The sequence below is a fragment of the Sturnira hondurensis genome, unplaced genomic scaffold, assembly GCF_014824575.4.
Source record: "Sturnira hondurensis isolate 20B ecotype Veracruz unplaced genomic scaffold, ASM1482457v3 Scaffold0022566, whole genome shotgun sequence".
NCBI lineage: Eukaryota > Metazoa > Chordata > Mammalia > Chiroptera > Phyllostomidae > Sturnira > Sturnira hondurensis.
This window is the reverse complement of record NW_028095197.1, coordinates 6887814-6911161: the sequence shown is the minus strand read 5'-3', so window position 1 is coordinate 6911161 and position 23348 is coordinate 6887814. Positions and strand designations below refer to the sequence as shown.

Genomic DNA, 23348 nt, shown 5'->3' with positions numbered 1-23348 from the left:
GGTGACCTTCCTTTCTCCTACCACAATACTTAAAGCTTTCGTTGCTCTGGCTTGGCTCTGAGTGACACCTGGGAGAGCTGGAAGGGTGAGAAAACACTTTCCCATATCCCCACCCTTGGGTCCAGCAGGAACAGAGCAAGGAGACAACAACTTAGAGTGCTACCACCTCAAAAAAAAAACCCCAACAAGACAGAAATTTGTTTTTCCTGCTTCTCTCCTCTCTCCCCTCCCCCACTCTAGGATGGCGTCACAAATCAGATATTTTAGCCAGGGCCTTGGGAATCTGGCACGTTCTCCTCCAGGATCTCTGCCTGATCCATTGGGCACTTCTGTTCCTGGCACTGTTGTATAAAAGCTGCATTTATAGGCAAGGAATAAATGCTGTCTCCCCTGGACCCTCGGGTCTAGACCTTAGGAAATTCCTCTCAGAGGTTTAGAACCTCACAGAACTCTCTTTCCTCATTAGTTCTGGTCCCCAATTAAACATGCTCAAGCAATTTGGAGTTTGCAGCCACTGTGGTGTGTGCACTATGCAAACACAGTCTCTGAGACCATCTGAATCCTTAAGGGCCAAAATAAACTCAAAGAATTTTTCCTAAAGGTGCTTAAGAGAGTGCTATAAAACCTGTTATTTGGAAAGCTGCCCCTTGACTCAGGACTCTACATTCGCTGAAAAGGAAAGAGCTTCAGAATCAGGTAGACTAGAGGAATGATGTCCAGCTATCCCAGCTCTTGGCTGACAGACTACTTTGGAGAGGGCCTGCTGCCTGTGCTCCCCACCCCTCATCCCGCAGGGGTACTCACGCTGCAGGCAGTCGGCGTTGAGCAGGTCCTGGCACTTCTCATGACACTTGACTCCACACTCACTGCAGCGCATGCCCTGCCGGGCAATGCCCCAGAGCAGGCCTTCACACTCATAGCAGTAGGTTGGGGTAGTGGCAGTCCAGACCTCAAAGTTGTGTGGTGTGGTGCACGAGATGGGGTAAATTAAGGCCTGCAGGGTTTTCTTATACACATGGGATTTCTGAAAGACACATTCCCCATCACCCACCAGCGACTTTCAGCCTCTGCTGGGAGATACCAGAACTGAGACCCTGTAGAACAATCAAGACCCTGGTTTCTTCTCTGGTAGTGGAGGAATACTCTAGACTAGCCCAGCCCATAGCCCAGCCTGGCAGAAAGAAGCCCCCAAATGTCATGTGTTCCTGGTCATGCAAGACAGGTCTGACCTGAACACTGGGTCTGAGTCTTGCCTCAGCATTCCAGCTTTCTGGGAAAACAGAGGGTACTAGGTCCACTATAATACAAGTTCAGTGGTAATATACTCCCACATGAGACTTGGGCTAACCCCTGGCCAGGACCCTTGCCTCGCCCAGTGTGGAGACTGAGACTTGGTACTATCTATCTGTCCCATGACCGACGTATGCTCAACACTCTAGAATTCCCGGTTAGTAAGGCTACAGAGATGATCACCAGTGGATGGCCAGATCTTTAGGCCAGTGGACTCATGAAAGCCCATGGGTCACTTACCAGTTCTTCATCCTTGAGAGAGGTGCGTGTAGCCATTGCAGAAGTAATCCCTGCCTTCCGGGACTGGACCAATGACTGTAAGAGAAGACCTGCTGTCAGCCCTGGCTGCCACCGAGGACTGGCAGAGTCCTCAGAAGGGAGTTTCAGGATCCAAAGTAAATTGACGGTAACTTACTGCCTTCTATTTTTACTGCCATTCACAGGGACTGCCCACAGGTAACAGAGAACAGCACCCCCAGTTAAGACCCCAAACCCAAGGTCCTCAGAGGACTGTTCTAACAATATCAGAACAGCACTTCTCTCAGGGTACCCATCATCCAAAGAGTTTCTCTTTTATTCACATTTTTTAAGTATCTTAACACCTGTCTATAGAAAGGCAAAGAAAAATGAAAAGTTTAGCATTACCATAGGAAGTAGGTTACTAAGAACAGAATAAACACACAACTCTGTCAGAGTTACATTCAAGAATCATCCCTGGGAATGATTCCATGCTATCGTCTATCCCCTGGCACCACCCCATGCCCACACAATCCCAGGTGCCTGTGAAGGTCAGCCACTCAAATAAGCAGGGGGCTAGGCCAAGTGAAAGGGGAAATGTGCCCTCAGTCAAATCAAGCAGGGAAAGGGGTTAAGTATGAGAGGTAGGGCTGCCCTGCTAGCCAGGCTCTTGTAGAGAGGGGCCCCACATATCTGCCAAGGCCAAGCTTTAGAGGCAGCCTGCGGGGAGGCACATGGTTTCCCTAACACAGTGGACGCTGGGCAGACAGACTCAGAATATCAGTCTAAGTAGAAGGAACACTTAGCGGGCGCCAGGTGAGATATGGACTCTTACAAAGGTTGGAAAGGGGCTCTGGAGACACTCACCATCGCCTGCACAGAGGAGAGCAGAAAAAGGAACAACATGATGTTAAAGCTCCCCCAAGGGCATTAAAAAACCTTCAATGGCAACTAAGAGGTTCTTCCCTATAGTCCAATGTAGGGAACACATCCCAAACCCCTCTGCCTCTATCTATTAAAAACTGTCTTCAATTCAGACAGCTGGCCAGGGCCCAAGGCCTCAAGCTCCTACTCTGAGAAGAGTTATGCCAGAGTGAAATATAAGCAAGGTTAACAGTTGGAGGAGGGGAAATAAATAAATAAGACACTGCTGTGTAAACATTAAAGCAAAGAGGATGTGGTCGGCTAGAGGGAGTAAGGATGAGAAAAAATAGGGAGAAAATAAGTGAGGGAGAGAAAAAAGGGGAAACAGAAGACAATGAAAGAAGGTAAAAAAGAAGAGATGACATTAGAATTTATCTTCATCCAAAGAATTTGATGAAGAGTTGGTAGGAAAAGAGGTGCAAATAGTAAGGGAAAAATGATTAAGAGAAAATGGCAGAGGACATTTCCATTCAGCTAATTAAGGAGAAAGAAACTGGTGTGTGGGGGGGAAAATAGCAGAGAACAAAGAAGAAATGGGAAAAGAGGTGGGTAGAAAAAACTGAATAGGGAGAGGAAAAGAGAAAACAGGAGCAGAAATGGTAGCAAGAAAAAGGGTTCAAGTCTTACTGAACACCTAGCTCTGGGAGAGGCTGGGCTCCTCTCTATTCCCACTATCCGCTGTTATGGAAAATTTCTTGAGCTGATCCTGCCTCAGGAAGTATAACCCAAAATGTTGTTGATCATCCTGGAGGTCCTGAGATCAGCTTTAACTCCTAAGCCCATTTCAATTCAATTCTACAAATTTTTATCACTACCTCTCAGTGCCAGACACTGATTTAAGAACTATGGGCACAGAGATAGTCTAGAAAGCCCATACCTCGGGAGGAGGCTGTCACTAGGCCTCCAGAAAAGGAGCTGTACCAGCCATGCTCATCACATACCAAGCTCAATGATCTAGGTCAGAGCTAGAGGCAGTTTCCATTCTAAGTCATCAAAAAAGTCTGTAGAGATACCTAGAAGAACTAGATACCTAGAAGACAACCACAGAGCCCAGCTTTGAGGGTCCAAGCCATATATGTTCCAAGTGGGAGGTTGAGCTTATGAAGAACCTTGGGTTCTAAACAGGGAGTGAGGTAAAACAAAGTCTCTGAAGCCATCACTAAGTCTCAGTCATTCTTTAAATGATGGTTCTTTTAAAGGCTAATACTTGTCACGAAATGGACCACTACCACTTCTGACAGCTTGCCAAGGCCTAACGATGGATACTCGCAGGATACAGCCTAAGTCTGCACAAGAGCCTCACTCACCAGATCGCTGACAAGTGGCAGTGGCTTCTTTTTGCGTAGATTTGGCATGCTGTCGATGCCATAGAGTCCTCCAGCTGGCCTGAGGGGGGAAGGAAATATGTCAGAACTCTCAGGCCTGTCAATTTTCCTTGCTCACCTTCTCCCCAGAGAAAGACGTGCCTTTGAGAGGGGAAAGGAAGACAGGAGGAAAGGAAGATAATAAGGGAAATAAAGCCATGGGGTGATGAGTAATAGAATCTGCTCTCAGAGTGCCCCTATCTGTCTCCTCTGTGGTTTTAGCCAAAGATCTAGTGCTCTTTTATTCCACAGTGACAGTTCAAGGCACCTCTGCTTATCTGAAGGACCTTTTGCTCCATAAGGCAGGGTGGGAATTGATGGTTAAGAGGGATCTTCTCCACACTCAGGTTAGAGACACTGCTCCCCAAAGCTAAGCCTTTCCTGGCCTGTGCTAGACAGAGCCCATAGGAATAGCTCTAAGAGGAGCTGCTGCCGAGGTGAACAAGACTTCCAAGTAATGACAGGTACAGGTGGAGGTCTTCTCTACCCTGACGAAAGAGCCACTATCTATCCAGGCCTCCTGAAGAAAAAAGATTCTCCATGAAAAGAGGAGACCACATAATAAAGTGGAGTCAGGGGAGGTGGGATGGGAGACTTCTAGAGGACCATTTAAAGGGGGGAGGAAAGACCATTTAGGAAAGAAACAGCAAAAGGACTCTGAGTACCTGGCCTAGCCCTGTGGACGCATCAATAGGGACCAAGAAAAAACTGTAGCTGGAGCCACTGGAGATTTCTACAGTTTTTATATCCTATCTATGCCATTAACTTTACTGTTCTTTGCCTGTTCTTCCATAATAATATGCCATAAAAATACTGAGAATGTCCCCCCAAATAACACCATTCTCACATGAGATAACCCAGATTTTATCCCCAACAATTTCACTAACTCTCTACATGTCTTCTGCCAGAATTCCCTTCTCTTTTTGGGTCTTGATATCACTTGTATAAAATGAGGGGGATGAACAAAAAATTTTTCTGATCTTTTGGAAGCTGCCATTCTGAGCCTCAATGAAAAGAATTTATGTATTTGGTTTTAATGATATAGGCAAAGAATGGAGCTACAAATTGAGTCAAGGACAGGAGCTGGAACGGGCGACTTGCTATGTTAATTTCTAATAAGGGGCTTCCTGAATACAGGCATCAAACTCTGTTTTCAGTGAGACTGCCAGACCCAGGGAAGCTCTAAACTTGCGGCAGCTTCCAAACACGAAGCTGAAGGAAGGAAAGACAAAAACAGGGAGGCATTCAGAAAATCACTCAGTGGCTCCATTTAAAAATGGCTCAGATACGTTCCATTGGCATGCATGTATTTTACAATTATTGAGGAAAAAAGCTAAAGCCCTGAAGGAGGACTATTGAAGAGGCAACTGGAGCCTCAAGTTTGTGGTTAATGCTGAAAACCATAATCTGTGCCACTTAGGCCAAGAAGTTTTTGCAACACGAATGAGCTTTTGACAAAAGAAGAAAGGATAGTTCATGCACATTATTAACTCTTGATTTAAAAGACAAATCACAAAGAAAAGGAACAGGTGAAAATGTAGTAGATAACTTTATGATCTGATATTTTTTCTTCTCTGGTCATAAGGGAGAGGAGGCAGCCAGTGGAAATCCTAATGTCAGAAGGCCTTTGTGGGACAAGGCATGAAAGAAGATCCTGCCTAGTAACTGGCAGTGTATGTGGGAGGAGTTGGGGCAGAGAGGCGCTCAAACTCTTTTCTCTCTTAAGAACAGTCAGTTAGTTACAAGCAGCAGCTGAGCAGCTTAAAATGACTCTTTGCTGCAATCACATGGGCCTGAAACTCCCAGACAAGAATCACAAACAGAACACATTGAGCTCATAAGGAATGCTACTTATGTCTTGACTAGAGTGAAAGAATAAGGAGATGACTCACAACAGCTGAAGCAGGACAGAGCCCAGGGAGAAATCTTATCAGCTGTATACTATCAACAATGGAATGCAAAGAACTCTTCCAATGCAGATATTTTTCTGGTTTCCTCATTCTTCTGCCTAAAGAGTATCATCACTATGGTGCAATGGATCAGCAATTCCAGAGGCAAGAGTGGGGGAGCCCTCAAGATCCCTCCCCCGCGCCAGGGAACCACTTGGCAAAGTTCTGTCTTCTGACTCTAAGCAATCAATTCGCAGAGTTCTCTCCTCTGTCCCAGAGAACCAACCAGTCTCCACAGTGGAACATCTTCCTTCCCTGGGATCAAGTTTATGAAGCTGCTTTTCCTATTTCCCACGGGAAAAGCTAAATGCAGCATGAGAGTGTACAAAATCCACAAAAACCTAGTAAGGAATCACTTACCCTTCTGGGAGCCACTGGGGCAAAGAGGAGTCGCCATCATCTGGAATCTTTAAAAACAGAAAACAGTTAGATCCTAGGAAAGAAGGGAGACGGCCATCTTTCTTTGGTCAGGCTGTGAACAACAGAACAGGAAGCTGAGAGAAGTGTAGGTCACACACACGATGTGGTAACGTAGCCAGCCTGATGTCTAAGCCAGTGCCCTGGTTAGCAAAGGCAACAAGCAGGCTGCTGAAATGAGCAGTGCTTCACCTCCCCTGTCCCCAGTGAGTAGGAAGGATATAGGCCCAGCGCCCTGAGGTCCCAGAGTTAGAGTCCACTGGGACTGTAAGAGCTGCTGGAACTTATACCTCCCTCACACAACCAATTAGTATATTAACTGCAACAAAAGACAGGAAAAGGGTCCACGTGGGCTTTCAGGCCTCACTCATTAAAGAAAAAAAGACAACTTCATATAAAGTCTGGTCTTCCAGCTATAGTCCTAAATTCCTTTGACTGCCTCAGAGTCAGACCTGGTCTTTCAAAATTCCTATCTCACCTTGTGATTTTATTTGGCTTCGGTGCCTCAAAGCCTGAACTCAATGACAGTGAGTACACTCTACATCCGATAAATTCTATATAACCAGAGAAGCCAGGACAGATTAGACACTTGGATTATCACTCTGGTGAATTTTATGAGTTCTCTAATGAGAAGTTGATCACTGAGGTACCAAATAATTCAAGGAAGGAATAGGTCAAAACAATTTTTAAAAGTTTCTTCACGGAAAAAAAAAGTAAATTCTTCAGGCAGTATATAGAGAGTCCCAAAGCTGCCAGGGCTATCCAGAGAACCAACGGTAAACGCTGTTTAGGCTCAAGGGACTTGGTGCCAGCAGATGTGGGACGTCCTGCCCTACCTTGTTCCCCTTGCCCCCAAACTTCCTTGCCACCTGAGACCTGGGCTCCCGCTAACTAACCCAGAGCAAATGAGTGCCAGTATGGGGTAGGCAGAAGTAAGTTGCTTTAGACCGGGAGTGAAGTTCTGGGAGAGCTAAGGGTGGAAGTTATGGACAAATGAGGCGAGACACAGGACAAAAGGAAGAGGAGGACAAGTTAATGGCTGATGTAAAAGTGGGCTATGGGCTCAAAATGAACTTTGGATTTAGGACCCTTCTCAGTAAAACCCTTCCCAGGTTGTCTGTGCTATGATCAAGTCTATCTGCCTTCTGTCCTTGTCTGTAGTTGGAACACTGGTAAAGAAAGTGCCAGACCCAAAAGGCAGCCTGGAGTGGTTGAAGCAAGTCTCCGAAGGTTGCTTGTGAGCGGCAGCCATCCCTAAATCCCCAGATCTTTCCAACCAGAATGTCTTTTCCTTTTGGAAGCAGTTACTATACTGAACAGATTTTTATTTCCTGCCTAGAAAAAAAAGTCTTTGGGAACCACAGTTTACTGGCTCAGATCACACACATTTCCTGAGGTTACAGGATACGGTGGGTCTGCAGAAGCCTGCAGACACAGCACACAACATGCGCACGCAGTGCACTGAAGGAGGGGCAAGGGGTGGAAGGAGGTCTCAAAAAGTACCCACAGGAGGTTCATTCAAACACACAACTTGTGCCTGAGGGATACACGAGGTGAGTGTGGATCCTGCACAGAGGGCTATAGAATATGTGCACACACCCATTTGGGAAAGGCTTTGGTGTTCGCCAGGGCCCAAATCACAGGCAAGGCAAACCCTCCCAGTCTTCAAGAACCAGTGCTTGCAAGCACAGAGCATTAGTAGAGTATGCATTCACATGGCATAGGGAACCACATCACAGGTCTACAGAAGCTTGTGCTCACAAAGAGGCCAGGAAATCTGCACAGCAGCACATTCACACTTAGGGCCCCAGGCAAGAGGCACCAAGTGCTCGCAGCAACTCCTGCTCTCAAGTGCAAAGTGAGTATGCATGCTGGGCTCAGAGACGGTTTACAGCATATGCCAGGCTGCAGCAACAAGTAGAAAGTGGACACACACTGTGCAAAATAGGAGAGTTAGAGGGCAATCAGTGTCTAGGGGAGTCAAACTGAGTACGAGTGTAAGCACACACATGCTACATTGAATGTGCACCATGCTGGCACACAAGTTCTCACACTGTTCTCTGGGGATGTCTGCAGGAGCACACACAAGCATGGGGCATGCACACAAACTGCTTTCAGGAAAAACAGACTATCTGCCACCAGCCAAAGCTCAGAGGCACACACACACACCACCCCCTGGTGGGCAGGATAGAAAATAGACAACAAAAAGGCCCAAAAGGCCAAAGGGACAACCTGAAGGGCTCCTCGCTTTCCTTCTGCAAGGAGAGAAAGAGCAGAAAAAAAGGCAGAGAGGTTAGTAGATTCAGTCCTATAGCAGGGAACCCAAAGAAAATGTCAGCTAAGCCTTAAGGGACATGGAGGAGAGGGAGAGGTGCTCTGAACAACTGGGCAGTTCACAGCCCAGCTCCCAGAATCCTGTATTTGCTGGGGCCTGCTTTTTAGTTTAGAACACCCCAGGTTGGCCACTCAAACCAAAGGACAATGTCTGCTGGGAGATTTCCAATCACCCTGTTCCCCTTTCCAAAGTAGTCCACATGTAGGGTCAGGACCACCAGGGCTACCAGGGCCACCAGGGCCACAAAACCAGCTTTGTTACCAAGGACCACTCCAACAGGCTACCTGAGATGGCTGAGCAAAGAGTGAGTTTGTTCCTTCCTCAGGAAGTATATGAGCTCACTCCAGATCTGGGTAAGTCTCCAAACCTGAAAGGCCTGGTGGCTGAACCCTTTCCATTTTAATGTAGGGTCAGTCATGCATTTGCCTAGCGAGCCCTGGTCTATTTTCCCAGAGCCCAAGTTACTTAGGCCATGTTAAGGCCTGGAGTTAAGGCCAGGGCCAGGATGCTCAATGGTTACAGACTTGAGGTCATCAACTGACTACTGGCCTAACAGAAGTCACCATGACCTAGATGATAAAACCACGACTGCAATCCCAGGCGTGATTATCTACCAAATCCAGAACAATACTCCAAAGGAAATGGACACTTCCAGGAGGATCCAGGTAAGTCACAGTAGAAGTATGAAGTTCAGAGATTGTTCCTTTCCTACTCATCAGAGACTACATTGCCTTCTAGGCCACAGATAGGCCCACAGCCCTTCTTCTCTACAGGAAGTCCAACCACCAGGGCCTATCAGCTCCCCTCCGCTTTCTTTTCCCTCTCTTTTAAAGACTCACTGACACTGCATAACAAGTAGAAGGGAGAATCACAGAAACTAATTCATAAGTTCCCAATTTTTCAAGCCACTTAGGATGACATAATGGTCATCACTTGCCAGAAGAATCTCACTTCCCAGAAGAACCAACTCAGGTACAGAAATCCTCCAAAACAGCGCAGCTACAGAAAGGTGGGTAAGATGAAAAAGGCATTGATTTCCTGGATGAGCAGGGGGTGGGGCCATGTCTCTTCTACATTTATTCCCTACCTCCCTGAAAGCACTCTGTTTCATTTGAAAAGAAAATTAGGCAAGGAACACTTTAATTGACCCTATGACTCAAACTAGAAAGTTCCTTTTCTCCTCCACTACCTCAAATACATTTTACATATCATGTCAGTTACTTTGATTGTGTCCCTCTGTTCTTCCCAGAGTTCCCCATTATGCCAAAAGAATAAAATCCAATTTGTTGCCAAGGCCATCAAGGCTCTCCTGATGCAGCCTCTCACATCTACTTAGATGGGGTAAGTAGATGTGATCTTAATTCTTCGTTAAGAATGAGGCGGACCCCAACCTCATTCTTAAGCCTTAGCTCAAATGTCAGTGCCTCTGTAAAAATTTCTTCATCTGCCTTTCCATCATATGCCTGTGGTACCCACACTTCTATGACAGTATGTTGCCATTACTGTTTCATTGTCATTGTAATTGTCTGTATAAATATTCACTGTAATTGTCTTTATAAACATCCCTCTTTGTACACTATAAATTTCTTGAGAGTAAGAATTTTATATACATACATAAGTAGTAAAAGAAACCTAAACTTTCAGGACTTAGAAAGCAACACCTTTTCTAAGAAAATGTCTCTTACCATCACCAGAGAAAAGGTAGCTCTCTTAGCCAGTAGTGTGTACCATTTTCTATACACCAAGGAATTCTTCTACTAGCTCTTCCGTTTGCCCCACCCACTGGACAAATATTAAAACAAAACAAAACAAAACTTTTCTCATTAAGAACTGAACTTTTTGTGCTTCCTAACTTCCTAAAATGCCTTAGGATTTTTCCAGTCAGATTTAGTTTCAGTTGAAGTGGTACATACCTAAGGAACACCTGCTTTGTGGGGAAATCCTTGACCCCTAAGAATGGACTCCAGAGAGTCCATTTTATGAGGAAGTGACATACTTTTCATTGTTAAAACAACCTTAACTCCCTTACAGTTGGGGTCAAAATATTTGAGGCACTGAGTTTATTTTCGCCTGCATTTCCTGATCTGTAGAAAGCAGATAAGAACAGCTACCTCCAGGGTTATTGCGGGGATTCGTTTCTTCGACAAACACTGAGACCAGACTGCACTCTAGGCGCTGTTCTCCGTGCCAGTGATGCAACAGTGAACGAAACAAACTCCCTGATCTTGAGAAGCTTCTATTCCAGGAGGAGGAGCAAACAATTAATAATGATGATGAAGATGATGATAGTAGTTAACACTAAGTGAACGCCTAGAATTTTATTTGAGTAAGCTCATTTATTTTTTTGACAACTCTACTGACTAAATACTATTATTATCTCAACTTTTTTGTTGATTAAACTGAAGATTGAAGAAGTTAAGAAACTTGCCTAAAGTCAGAGCAAGTGGCAAAGCCAAATTCAAAAGAGGCATTTTGGTCCCAGAATCTGGAACTATACATACCATGTCATATGTGATAGGGACTCTGCTAAAAAAAATTCGTGTTGGGGGAAAAGATAATGTCCCCTGTGATCATGTTACAGTTGCTATTAGAATTTCATAAAAGGTTACAGTAAGGCCTCATTGATAACAAGGCACCTAAGCAGAGGCCTGAAGGAAATGGGCAGAGACGCTACTCAGAATTCTAAAAGGAAAGGGCTCTGGGCCGAGAACACAGTCAGTGCAGAGCCTGAGGTGAAAGCACCATCGGTGTAAAGGATGAGCAAGGCCGAGACAGTGCCAGTTCAAACACGGCTCTATCAGCCATTATCAACACTTCGTCTTTCATTTTGGGTAAGACAGAAAAATCACTGGCAGGTTGTAAGCAGAGAAGTGGTATGATCTGACTCATGTTTTATAAGAATTACTCTGATTGCTGTGGGGAGAACAGACTGTACAGGATGAGGGCAGAAGCCAGGAGACCAGCTACACTAACGTAATCCTCTAGACAAAAGAAAATGGTGGCTTAGACGAGGATGACAGTGGTGGAGATAGACATAGCAGTAAAACTCAGGGCTGTTTTTTCGTTTTTTTTTTTTTTTTTTAGGTAGAGCAAGCAGAATTTACCAATTGATTGGATGTAGGTTGTACGAGAAAAGAAATCATGATTGACTCTGGATTTGAGCCCAAGCAGCTGCAAGTGTGGAGCTGCCATTTACTAGTAAGGAAGATGACAAAAAAAGCATGTTTGGCAGGGACTTGAGGAGCAGGAGCAGGAGTTTGGTTTTGAATATGTTAAACCGAAGTACCTATTTACACCCAAAGGAGGATGTTAGGTAGATGTGGAATCTGGTGTTCATGAACATTCTGGGCCAGAGATATAAATTTGGGAATGCTTATGAAACTCATGACGCTGGAAGACATTACCTAGGGAGCAAGTACAAAATTTTTTTAAAAAGCAGTGAGGACTGAATCCTGGGATACTACAATGTTGGGAAGAGGAGGAGGGACCGGCAAAGATGGCTGAGAAGGAATGGTCAATAGTGTCGGGGGAGAACCAAGACTGAGGGGTCGAGTGAAGGAAGTATTTCCAAAAGAAGAAACTGAGGCATAGGGACAGCCTAAAGGTCAATGGGAGAGAACTGGGATTCCAGAAACAAACTCTTACATTTATGGTCAGTTGATTTCTGACAAAGATACCAAGACCATTCAATGGGAAAAAATATTCTTACAGGAAATATGGCTGAGTAAACTGGATATTCACAGGCAAAAAAATGAAGTTGTACCCCTATCTCACACCACCCACAAAACCTAACTCAAAATTAACACACCTAAATGTAAGAGCTAACACTATAAAACATTTAGGAAAAAACAAGAGTAAATTTCTATGACCTTGAAATAGATGATGGTAGAGTGCAAAAGAACCAACATAAGAAAAAAATAGACAAATTGAACTTCATCAAAACTTCATTTTAAACTTTTGCATTCTGCTTCATTATGCTGGCTATTAAAACAAAGCCAGAAAGTAACAAATGTTGGCAAGGATGTGGAGAAACTGGAACCTTTGTGCACTGTTGTTATGTAAAATGGTGTGGCCACTGTGGAAAAGAATATGGCAGTGCCTCAAAAACATCAGAATTACTACATGATCCAGCAATCCACTTCTGGGTACACAAGGTCTGTCTGGAAAAAGTCTGGCCATTGTTAATATAACGAGAATGGTTTGAATAACATCAACATAACCTAGTAGCCAAGGAGAGTGGACTGGAATGCACATGCATTAACAACAACAATTTCACTGTACTAGTTGGTGGGGAGAGTAGACACCATTGAGTGAGTATGTGTATTGTGTGGTCATCACATTCAAAATGACTGAGCAAGTAGAGCAATGAATCTGCATCAAATTTTGTGTTAAATTGGAATGTTCCTCCACAGAAACTATTTCGATGATTCAGAAGGCTTTTGGGAACAATGCAATGAGCGCAAACCAAATAAAAGTGTGAGACAAACACTTCAAAGGTGGTCGAGAATCTGTTGAAAATGGTCCACATTCTGGAAGGCCTGCAACAATCAGAACACTTGAGAGTGTTGAACATGTACAGGTAGCAATCAGAAAGATTGGCTACTGACAGTGTGAGAACCAGAAGCTGATTTGGGGATTCCAAAAACTACTGTGTCTGAGATTTTGAGGCAGGATCTTGGCATGAAAAGTGTGGCGGCAAAACATGTTCAGCAGCTCCTGCTACCAGAGCAGAGGGAACTTCGTGTTGCAGTGGGGAGAACTGTGTGCCTACTTTGGAGACAACTGAAGCGTCATTGTCCTATGTACGATGTTTCTTTCTTTAAAAGATGTTATTTATTTACTTTTAGAGAGAGGGGAAGGGAGGGAGCATGTGAGGGAGAGAAACATCAGTGTGTGGGTACCTCTTGTGCACCTGCTACTGGGGACCAGGCCTGCAACCCAGGCATGTGCCCTAACTAGGAGTTGAACCAGTGACCCTTTCGTTCACAGGCCAGCGCTCAATCCTGTGAGCCATACCAGCCAGACCATTTCTTGTATTTCGTATCTTCTCCAATAAAAAGTCTCTATTTTTCATAGTACATGGCTGGATACTTTCTGGACAGGCTCTGTATACCCAAAATAAATGAAAGCAAGGCTTCAAAAAATATTTGTATACTCATACTCACAGTAGCATTATTCATAATATCCAAAAGGAGGAAGTAACCCAAGTACCCATCAATAAGTGAATGAACAAAATGTGGTATACGAGTATATACATGCAGTGAAATACCATTCAGGAAGGAAATTCTGACAGGTACTACAGTCTGTGTGAACCTTGAAGACATAACGCTGAGTGAAATAAGCCAGCCACCAGAGGACCAATGTTTGATTCCACTTAACATGAAGTTATCTAGAGCAGTCAAACTCATGGAGGCAGAAAGTAGAATGGCGGTTGTCAGTGGCTAGAGGTGGGGGTGGGGTGGGGTGGGAAGAGAATGGGGGGTTAGTTTAATGGGTGTAGAGTTTCAGGTGGGGAAGTTAAAGAAGTCCTGGATATGGATGGTGGTAATGCTTGCACAAAAATATGAATAAACTTAAAATAGTTAAAATGATAAATTTTATGTTATATATATGTTACCACAATATTTTTAAAGATTTTATTTACTGATGTTTTTAGAGGAAGTGGGAGGGAGGGAGAAAGAGAGGGAGAGAAACAACGACGTGTGAGAGAGACATCAACTGGGTTACCTCTTGCACATGCCTCACCCAGGGATGGGGCCCGTAGCCCTGACCAGGAATTGAACTGGCAACCTTTTGCTTTGCAGGACAATGCCCAGCCAACTGAGTCATGCTGGTCAGGACCACAGTAAATATTTTTTAAAAATAAAACATTTAGCCCTGACTGGTGTGCCTCAGTGGGTTGGGTGTCTTTTCACAAGCCAAAAGGTCACTGGTCACTGGTGTCTTTTCACAAGCCAAAAGGCACGTCAGGGCACATGCCTGGTTTGTAGGCCAGGTCCCCAGAGGGGGTGAGTGAGAGGCAACCAATCATTGTTTTTTGATGTTTCTCACCCTCTCTCTTTTCCTCTCTACCCCTCTCTCTAAAAATAAATAAATAAAATCTTTAAAACAATAAATGAAATATTTATGCTTTAAAGGACACCATACCCCTCACCCCCAATAAAGAGTTATTGAGTTGCTAGAGATTTGGGGAAAATATTTACAAAACATATATCTGATAAGGGACTTATATCCAGAATATATAAAGAACTCAAGCAACTCAACAAAAAGACAAACAACTCAATTTAAAAGTGGGTATAGGATTTGAATAGACATTTCTAAAGAAAATATAAAAATGGCCAATAAGCACATGAGAAGATGCTCAACATCATTAGACACTAGGGAAATGCAAATAAAACCCACAATAAGATACTACTCACACCCACAATGATGGCTATAATAAAATACACAGACATTATCAAGTGCTGGCAAAGATGTGGAAAAATTAGAACTTTTGTGCTTCTGATGGGAATATAGAATGAAAGTTGGAAAACAGTTTGGCAGTTCCTCAAAAATGTTAAACAGATTTACCATAGAACCAGAAATTCTACTTCTAGGTATATATATAGATATCTATATCTATATCTATATCTCTATATATATACCCAAGAAAATTGAAAACATGCTCACACAAAAATTTGTACACAAATATTCATAGCAACATTATTTTTAACAGCTAAAACATGGTTAAAAAAAACCCCAAATGCCCATGAAACGATGAGTAGGTAAACAAAATGTGGTATACTCACACAATGGAATATTATTTGGCCACAAAAAGAAATAAAATACTGACATATGTTACAGCATGACTGAATCTTGAACATTATGCTAAGTGGAAGAAACCAATCACAAAAGATCACATATGGCCTCTGTATGAACCCGTGTACACACAATTTCCAGAACAGGCAAAGCCATGGAAACAGAAAACAGATCTGTGGTTGCCAGAGGTTGAGGCAATGGGGATGGAAGAGTGACTGCGAGTAGGTAAAGTGCTTCTTTCCGGGGTGATGGGGATATTCTGGAATTCATGGTTGCATAACTGTGAATATACCAAAAGCCACTCAGTTGTACCCTTTTTAAGGAATTTTAAGGTAATAAATGATAACTTAATATAGCTCCTATCATAAAAAAGGAAGTAATCAATATGTCTAGTTGCAGATTGACTGATGAAAAAGGGAACTGGACAAGGAATTTAGTACTATGGGAGTGGTTAGCTGATGGCCTTGAGAAAAGCTATTTTGATGGAGTGGCAGTAATGAAAGAATATTTATGTAACATACACGAGGGTACTTATAACAATGCCCAGTATATACTCCCCCTAAAAGAAGAAAAAGGATGAAAAACAGGAACTCAAACTAGTGATAAGCAACTACTCATAAGCTTAGGGTCTAAAAGGTCTCAAGCAGAGCAGTGAAGAGAGCTGACGTTTCATTGTGGCTGCAGCCGCTGTTACACTGAATCCGTTCACCAGGATAGGGAGACTGCACTTGTGGACTCTGTGACAAGAGTCACAGGCTAGCCAGCCTGCTCACCTTCTTCCGTCCCTCCTGCTCTGTGGAATGAACGGTGCTGGAGTCAGGCCCGGACCCAGCACTGGAGGGATGCTGCCACTCCCTCTGCAGCCCACAGACCAGACTGGATCTTGGCTTGCTTGCCGACTGATGCTTCAGGACACCCACTCCTTCTCATTGTCACTACTGCTGCCACCACCTGCTTATCATAGATACCCAAGCTCCTGCCTTCCCCAGCAGGAGGTCAGCCCAGAAGGGGAAGTTCGCAAGCTGAAGTGTCGACCCAAGTATCCTGGGTGCTCATGCAAACATCAACTCCTCCAAGGTTCAAGGAGTTAGGAAGAAAGTACTGCTTTGATATTTGTTGTTTCTACTGTTGCTGTAATGTAATAATTTCTAAATGACCAAGGAAAAGGAAAAGGGGCTGTGAAGTTAACAAGAGGGAGAAGTCCTTTGCAACTGAGAAATTATAGAAAGCTTCCTGGAGGAGGGGATGCTTGGCTGTAAGCTGAAGAACTGAGTAAATTTTACTAGACTCGTATGGTGAATACAGCACCTCAGGCTAGAAGTATGTAGATGTGAATGGGCTGAGAACAGAAAGTACAAGGCGAATTTGTGAGACAGAAAAGTTTCCTTTTTGGGGGCAGTACAGTGGGACAATGGGAGACAAGCCTGGTAATGTAAACTAGGGACCAGCCATGGTCATCTTAAATGCCAAGTAAAGGAATTTAGATTTTTTGAGCTATAGGGAGCAGCTCTAGGGATATTTGAAAGGAATGCAACATGATTTAAATTTTTCCTTTTTAATTTAATTTTATGATTGATATTACATTTGCTGGGCTAAAATTCTTAAAACAAATTAAAGGGTATGTAGTAAAAACAAAATCCCATCCCATTAGGTTTTCATTTCATGTCTCTCTCCCATGGGCAATTATGGATGAGTTTTTTATGCATCTTTGTTACACATTCTATACATATACAAACGGACGCTATGGGTTTGCACAGGTATTTTTTCCCTCTCTTTTTTATACAGCATCTTAGACATACTGTTCTGCACCTTGTTTTATTCATACACCAATTTATCCTATTTTTCTATTTCAGTAAAAAGCTGCCTCATTCCTTTTATAGCTATATGGTACTGTATCCTATTGTTTAGACATCCCAACAAGATATTTAACCAGTCTTTCTTAACAAACATTTAGGTTGATTCCAATCTTGGCTATTAAAAACAATGCTTCAGAAATAGCCTTGAACAGATGTCCCCTCTGTGTGTGGAAATATACCTGCAGGGTATATTCCTGGAAGTGGTGTTGGGGCTCAAAGGGTATATACAATTCTGATCAATTTTGCCAATTGCCTTCCTTGGGTTATACTACTCATTTACACTCCCATCCCACAGGCAATGGATACGTGCCTATTTTCTCACATCTTTGCCAACACAATATGTTTCATAATTTTAATTTTGACTTCGAAAGATTAATCAGGTTATATGCATAAGAGGACAACCCCATTTACATTTAAAACTAGATGAGTACAGCATATGCTGTTTGAATAAATTTAATTTTTATTGGGGGAAGTAATTTTAAAGCTACATATCTCCATATTGCCTAGAAAAAAGTATTTATATTCCTTTTAGTCAAAACCATTCCAGACTTCAGTTCATAGGTGAGCTGCCTCTGGCTGGAGATGGGAGATTGGGAATAGGACTCGGGGAGGCAGAGTCAGGCTCAAGGGCAGGGCCAGCACCTTAAGCACTTCCTAGATGGCTCCAAGGCAGAGATGAGGCTCTGTGTTGTCAAGTCCAGAAGCAGAAAGAAGACAGGTAGGGATAATGAAAATCCTCAGAGTGGCCTATGAGGTGGATAAGCCCCATCACCCACTGGGGAAATGGCAATCTTATCTCAGCAAGAAAGTCATGAGAATAATTTTAAATGCAACATAGGGCTGCCTTAGCCCCTCTAGGGCCTATGAGCAATATGACTCATGCCCCACTTCTGCCTCTTAGCCCACACCTACTGTACACCAGAATATCCTAAACGTTCTACAGCTGTGAACTACTTCTGCCCAGATGTTCCGACCTCTTTTGAAAAGTTACTTTCTAAAGCTCTCCACTATCCTCCTCAAGTAGACAGGAAGCTCCTTAGGAGCAGGCACTCCTTTCTTGCTGTCTTAGAACCCTCTTTCACTCTTAATTCCCACGGGATTGGTTTAAAAATCTATACTCAAGTAGTTTAGACTGATCCAAGCTGTGAACCTCCCCCTTCACCTTGTGGAACTCACCACCAAGCTAGGTCTTATGCTGGCCACACGGAGGCCATACCCAGCTGTGGCCCAATGAAACAGAGATTCGCAATACCTGGGTGCATGTCTTCTACCGAGAGATGATTTGCCTTCTGTACCAGCTCATGCAAAAGTTTTTTCTGCCTCAGTCTTTTCTCTCTCAGAACACTTTTAAAATTGTTGATGCACCTGTTGAGGTAGATGGTCTCTGCACACACTTGCTCTAAACTTAGTCTGCCCTGCGTAGGAGATTCAGGCCGGGGACAGGTTTCATTGTCCAGGCCTTGACCTGGAGCCAGAATCAACCCTGGCAATGAATGTGCAAGAGGTGAGTTATGAGAAGCCAGAGAGGAGTTGCTGGGACCCTGAGAGGCTGGGTCTCCCTGTGTGGCGCCCACTCTGCCAGAGACCACACTGAGCAAGCTCTCACTCCCCTGACTCTCAGGGCTCTCCACAGAGACATCCTGGGCGCCCCCTGAACTCACTGTTCCAAGAAGTCGATCACTGTTCTCTGACTGGGAACAGCTCTCATTGCTTTCCAGGTCCTCAGGACTGACGGCTGCACCGTTCTCCAACTTCTGGAACACTCCCTGCAGAGCTGAACGAAAGTGATGAATTGCTCGTCCCAGTTTACTCGTGTAAAACTTAATTTCTATATCTTCATCCTCCTGTGAGCCCCCCACACAAGAGGACTTTTCAAAGACATCTTTAAGGACCTGAGCAGCACGTTCCTCCTCTTCATTCAAGTCAATATGAACCATGTCACCAAAAGTCTCAGGCCTTATGATAATTTCCTCCATCATGCTGTCACAACTCAGAGCAGCGAACTTTCTAGTCTTGTCTGTCAAGAGGTCCTCTAGCTGCTTTGAGCTTAGAATGTCAAGCCCAGCTTCACAGGCCAAGAGATTTTCCTCTGTCTTCAGCAACCCAGATAGTGATAGGCAGCTGCTGGCCTCACTTTTATCACTGTAGTTGTTTTCTCTTTTTGCTACTTCATATGCTTCTAGTCCTTGACTACACTGTTTGAAAACCTGGGATTTCCCAGCATCATCTTCTTCTGGGATCAACACCAGGGAAGGTTCCTCAAACTGATGGGGGGCAGACAGAGAAGCCTCTCTCCCTGTCAGTTCACAGCTGCCACTGATGACTCGGGATGTTTCTGATGGTCCATTTACTTCACCCCTGGGCTTTGATAAGTCACTTGGCTCTGCTAAATGGTTCTTGAGTGGGAAGCAAAGGCCTTGCTGCTCAGGGGTCAAGGGCTCTCTATGTTGATTCTGGGCTCTTATTTGATATGCTCCTGTTATCGGTTCTCCTGTTTCAGTCTGAAGAACTGGTTTGTTGGGGATTAAAGAACTTGAATTATGATCCTGAAGTTGTTGTTGCAAAAATGACAGAGACTCCTTTGGGGAATTCTGATAGCACTGTGATCCGGCTGGGTCTTCTTTGATGGCAATCCGGACCCCTACACTCTGCAGGAGTATGGATTTCTGCAAGATGAAGTCTCTGTGCTCTAGATGGGCAAGCTTCACAACAGTGGGCCTGGGGGCTTGGGCTCTACCTGCCCTGTAAGCCTCTTTGATGTACCTGTTGCACTGCATGCCATTAACACAGAGGTGCTTGGCCAGGAAGCTATGCACCAGCTCCATGGTATTTTCACCATCTTGTTCAGGAAGTCCATACAGATACAGAATGGCTTCCTCACTAAGTGTGTCCACATGGGGCTCCTGGGCCTTTCCTCCTACACACACCTTGGCCAGGGAGCTGCTGCCCACCTGTAAGCCTTCTATTTCACTCAGAACTGAGTCTACACAGCTAGAGACTTCATCCACTGAACCCCGGACTTGACTCAAGTGCTGCTGCAGCTCAGCAATCTCAGTTTGGAGACGACTGATGCCTCGCAGCTCTCTGATTATATAGTCCACTACATCCCCCACAGGCTCTCGCTGCTCAAGGCTCCAGCCCTGGCTGCTGGACAGAAGGGGCTTGGTTTGATTCCTCTCTGCAGGCTCTTGGCAGCTGGTGGTGATGCTGGCAGATGAGAGGTCCTGAGAGCCAGACCCTGAGGCACAGGCTGTGGAGCCGAGAGGAAGCAGGCAGCCAGCTTCTTGTCCAAAGCTGCAATGCTGGGCCAGGTCCCCATCTCTATCCCCATCAATGGCTGAGGCTGTTGACCCACAGCAAGGGGGCAGGGAGCTGTCCTCCGGTAGAGATCCAGCAGGGCCTGAGGACTTGCTCTTGATGCCAAATGCCGTCTCTGCCTTGGCCTTATCTGGGGAAAGCCTGGAGGAGGATCCCAAGGTGACCATGATTTCTTCCTCTGACTCTTGCAATAATCGCTTCATTTTCTCCCTCAGGGTCTAAGGGATTCTCTGCTTCTTCCTTTTATTTCTGGTCAGGGTGTTTAATAGAGATTGTCTTGGAAGGCAATACCCTGTCCTGCTCTGTTCAGTCTACTTCTAGCAATCACTGCTGGCTGATGCCTTGAGCTTAGCCCACAGTGCTGCCCAGAATGGTCCCATGTGTGGTCTCCAAACCTGGCACATGCCCCTGGGATCCTGGCTTGACTCTTATCCTGTAGCTAGTGAAAAAGGAAAACAGCGCACTCAAGTCAGAAAGCAGCAGGGTAACTTTAACCTTAATCAAACTGTCAAGCAGGAATAAGCATGTTACCTTCTAAGACTATGGAAGTCAACCCTGACCTGTGTCCCAGTTCTGGCCTTAAAGGCTGGAGGCAACCAGTTCTATCCCCTTGCCTTCCCATCGGAGTATTGGTGCAAAATCAAATCAAATCTTTGTGTTCTGGGAAAGTATCCAAAGGCACCAGGATTGACACAAACTTCTGGGATGTGGGTGGGCGTGAGGTCAATGAGTAACTGAACCTTTAGAAAATTCAACACTAGGATCTGGCTCAGGAATGAACAAATAGATGCTCAAACACCAAAGCTCAAGTCACATACACAGTGAACAACAAAGACAAGACACAGAATGTTATTATTTATTTTTCCCAGTTGCTTGTTCTGGTGGAAGCTCAGCTACTCAAAGGTCACTCCTGCCTATAGGACAGAGTAATAGCAACCCTTCACTGAAGAAAGGACCATGGCAAATATTTAAAGCTGGGGGTGGTGGGGATTTTTTCTACACCTAGTTCTAGAATAAGGTGGACAGTGTGGGCCTACTCACTCTCTGGGCATTTAGTATGCTTGGATTAGAGGGCCACATGCCCATGTGCAACTTGATGGTTACACATCTGAGGGTGAAAGAGGTGCAGGCTGAGCCAGAGTCCTGAACTCCATTTAATAGTCCCCAAGGGCTTGGTGCAGCCTAATCAATACACAGGTTCGGCTTTCATGGTGCTTCTGGTCTAATGCCTCCTTCAGAGTACCAGGTGAAGTGATTTTTCTAGCACTGTCCACTCCTGGAGTAAGAGAGGGTTATTATAGCCCTCTGATTGGCTTGTAAGGGAAGGTAGGAAGTTGATTCTATCACAGAAGGCTCTAGGGTGCTTTGCTATTCTCCAAAAAAAGTAGACAGACCTGCCACTAATCTTACCCCTACACCCTAAGCTACTGGTGCCAGTACTACAGAGGCAAAGATGACTATTACCTTATGTGGGGTGGGCATCCTCTCTCTTTTTCCTGGAAATGTGCAGAACATAGGAAAGGAGCAGAGTGGAGGTACAAAGGGAAGGCAAGGAGCCCAGGAATGCACAGGACTGCCAATATTTTGCCTTTGCTGGGTTTCCTTGGGAAGGGTAAAACCAGAGATGGTCACCCCATTTTCCAGATTTAATCAAGATTTCTATGTCTTTTCAACTTCTGCTTCCTTTTCTTTTTCCAGTATTCAAGTTAACCCCAAAGGGGAAAACTGCATGTGAAGAACACAAAATAAGAACCCCCACGAGTTCATTTTCAGGGAAGGCCACCGTCTAGGGCCAGTGGGCCTGCAAGTTAAAAGCACTGTGCCTTCCCAGACTAGAAAGACCCAGAAGGATGAGTCATAAGACTTGGGATAAAGATGAAGCTGACCCCTTTTACTAGAAATAACTAGGCCAAGAACCAAGAGACAGAAATTAGATTAACTCCCATTTCATTTCTTCCCTTCTCTCTAGCTCATCTAAAGACTACTTCATCTAGGAATTCCTCATCTAAGAACTCTGTCCATCCTCTGAGGCATTAGAGAGACACAATTATTGTTTTTTAAACATAATGTTTTACTTCAGTGTCTCAAGGAGCTGAGATCAGTCAGATCCCTAGTCTGCCCAACTCAATCTAGTCTGAGAGAGAGGGAGGGAGAGGGGAAGAGAGAGGGAGGGAGAAATAGAGAGAGGGAGAGTGAGAGAGAGAGAGAGAGAGAGAGAAAGAGAGAGAGAGGGAGAGAGATTCATAACAAGAAATCCTGGGTCTTCAGCTTAGTGTCCAGCTGTCTAAGCAGCAAATCCCCAATTCTAGGATTGATTCATAAAATTCTTCCTTCTCTCCTCCAACATGTGCAAATTTCATATTTCCAAAGTCACCCCTTTCTCTTCTCCTCAACTGTGCAAGGTATTAGCACTAGTATTAGCTTTGAACAATGTCCTTGGCCCTAGAAGGCCGGGAGCTGGCAATTAGCCTTTCAAGTTTCTCTCAAGGTGGAAGACTACTTCCTGAACTAAGAGGAAAGCTCTGCATATGACCACGTGAAGCCATGAGCAAGTGCTTCTATACTGAGAATCGGGAGACTTAAATTTGGGTCTCCCTTCACCAGTGACCTTTGATTAACACTTGACCTCTCGGTGCCTTGGTTCCCTCATCTGTAAAGTGAATAAGTGCAAATGTTATAAAGGCAAAATGTGAGACTGGTAATTAGTAAACTGAAAAGCACTGCAGTGTTATTATTACTGACATGGCAAGTTCCCCAGACAAAGAAGCAGGGAAACTAATATCTAAGCCAAACATGCAACCATCTAAATAGTTTGATTTGAGTGAAACGTGACTTGTATCTCAGCCCCAGACCCCTGCCT

At 44.5% G+C, this 23348-nt stretch overlaps 2 protein-coding genes across 17 annotated transcripts in view; both read right to left on the bottom strand.

Annotated features, from left to right (window-relative positions):
• The window catches only part of UNC13B (unc-13 homolog B), a 219051-nt gene that overhangs the window by 31395 nt on the left and 164308 nt on the right, over positions 1-23348 (bottom strand). For 8 of the 16 annotated variants that reach the window (XM_037036045.1, XM_037036051.1, XM_037036049.1 and 5 more), the window contains 5 exons: positions 6125-6171; positions 3759-3837; positions 2395-2400; positions 1531-1605; positions 805-1024 (listed from right to left, as the gene is read on the bottom strand). In XM_037036045.1, coding sequence (XP_036891940.1) covers positions 805-1024; positions 1531-1605; positions 2395-2400; positions 3759-3837; positions 6125-6171 — 427 coding nt within the window. The remainder of the gene's footprint in view (positions 1-804; positions 1025-1530; positions 1606-2394; positions 2401-3758; positions 3838-6124; positions 6172-23348) is intronic. The other 8 variants (XM_037036047.1, XM_037036050.1, XM_037036054.1 and 5 more) reach the window with 1 other exon arrangement.
• On the bottom strand, positions 17885-20987 carry LOC118979804 (uncharacterized). Its single transcript, XM_037036062.1, has one exon. It carries the CDS (start codon positions 20689-20691, stop codon positions 18361-18363), a length of 2331 nt encoding a protein of 776 aa, XP_036891957.1. The 5' UTR covers positions 20692-20987; the 3' UTR covers positions 17885-18360.

What these genes read in the sequence shown, in the direction of transcription:
- LOC118979804 (XM_037036062.1), bottom strand. Translation starts at nt 20,691, where the DNA reads ATGAAGCGATTATTGCAAGAGTCAGAGGAAGAAATCATGGTCACCTTG.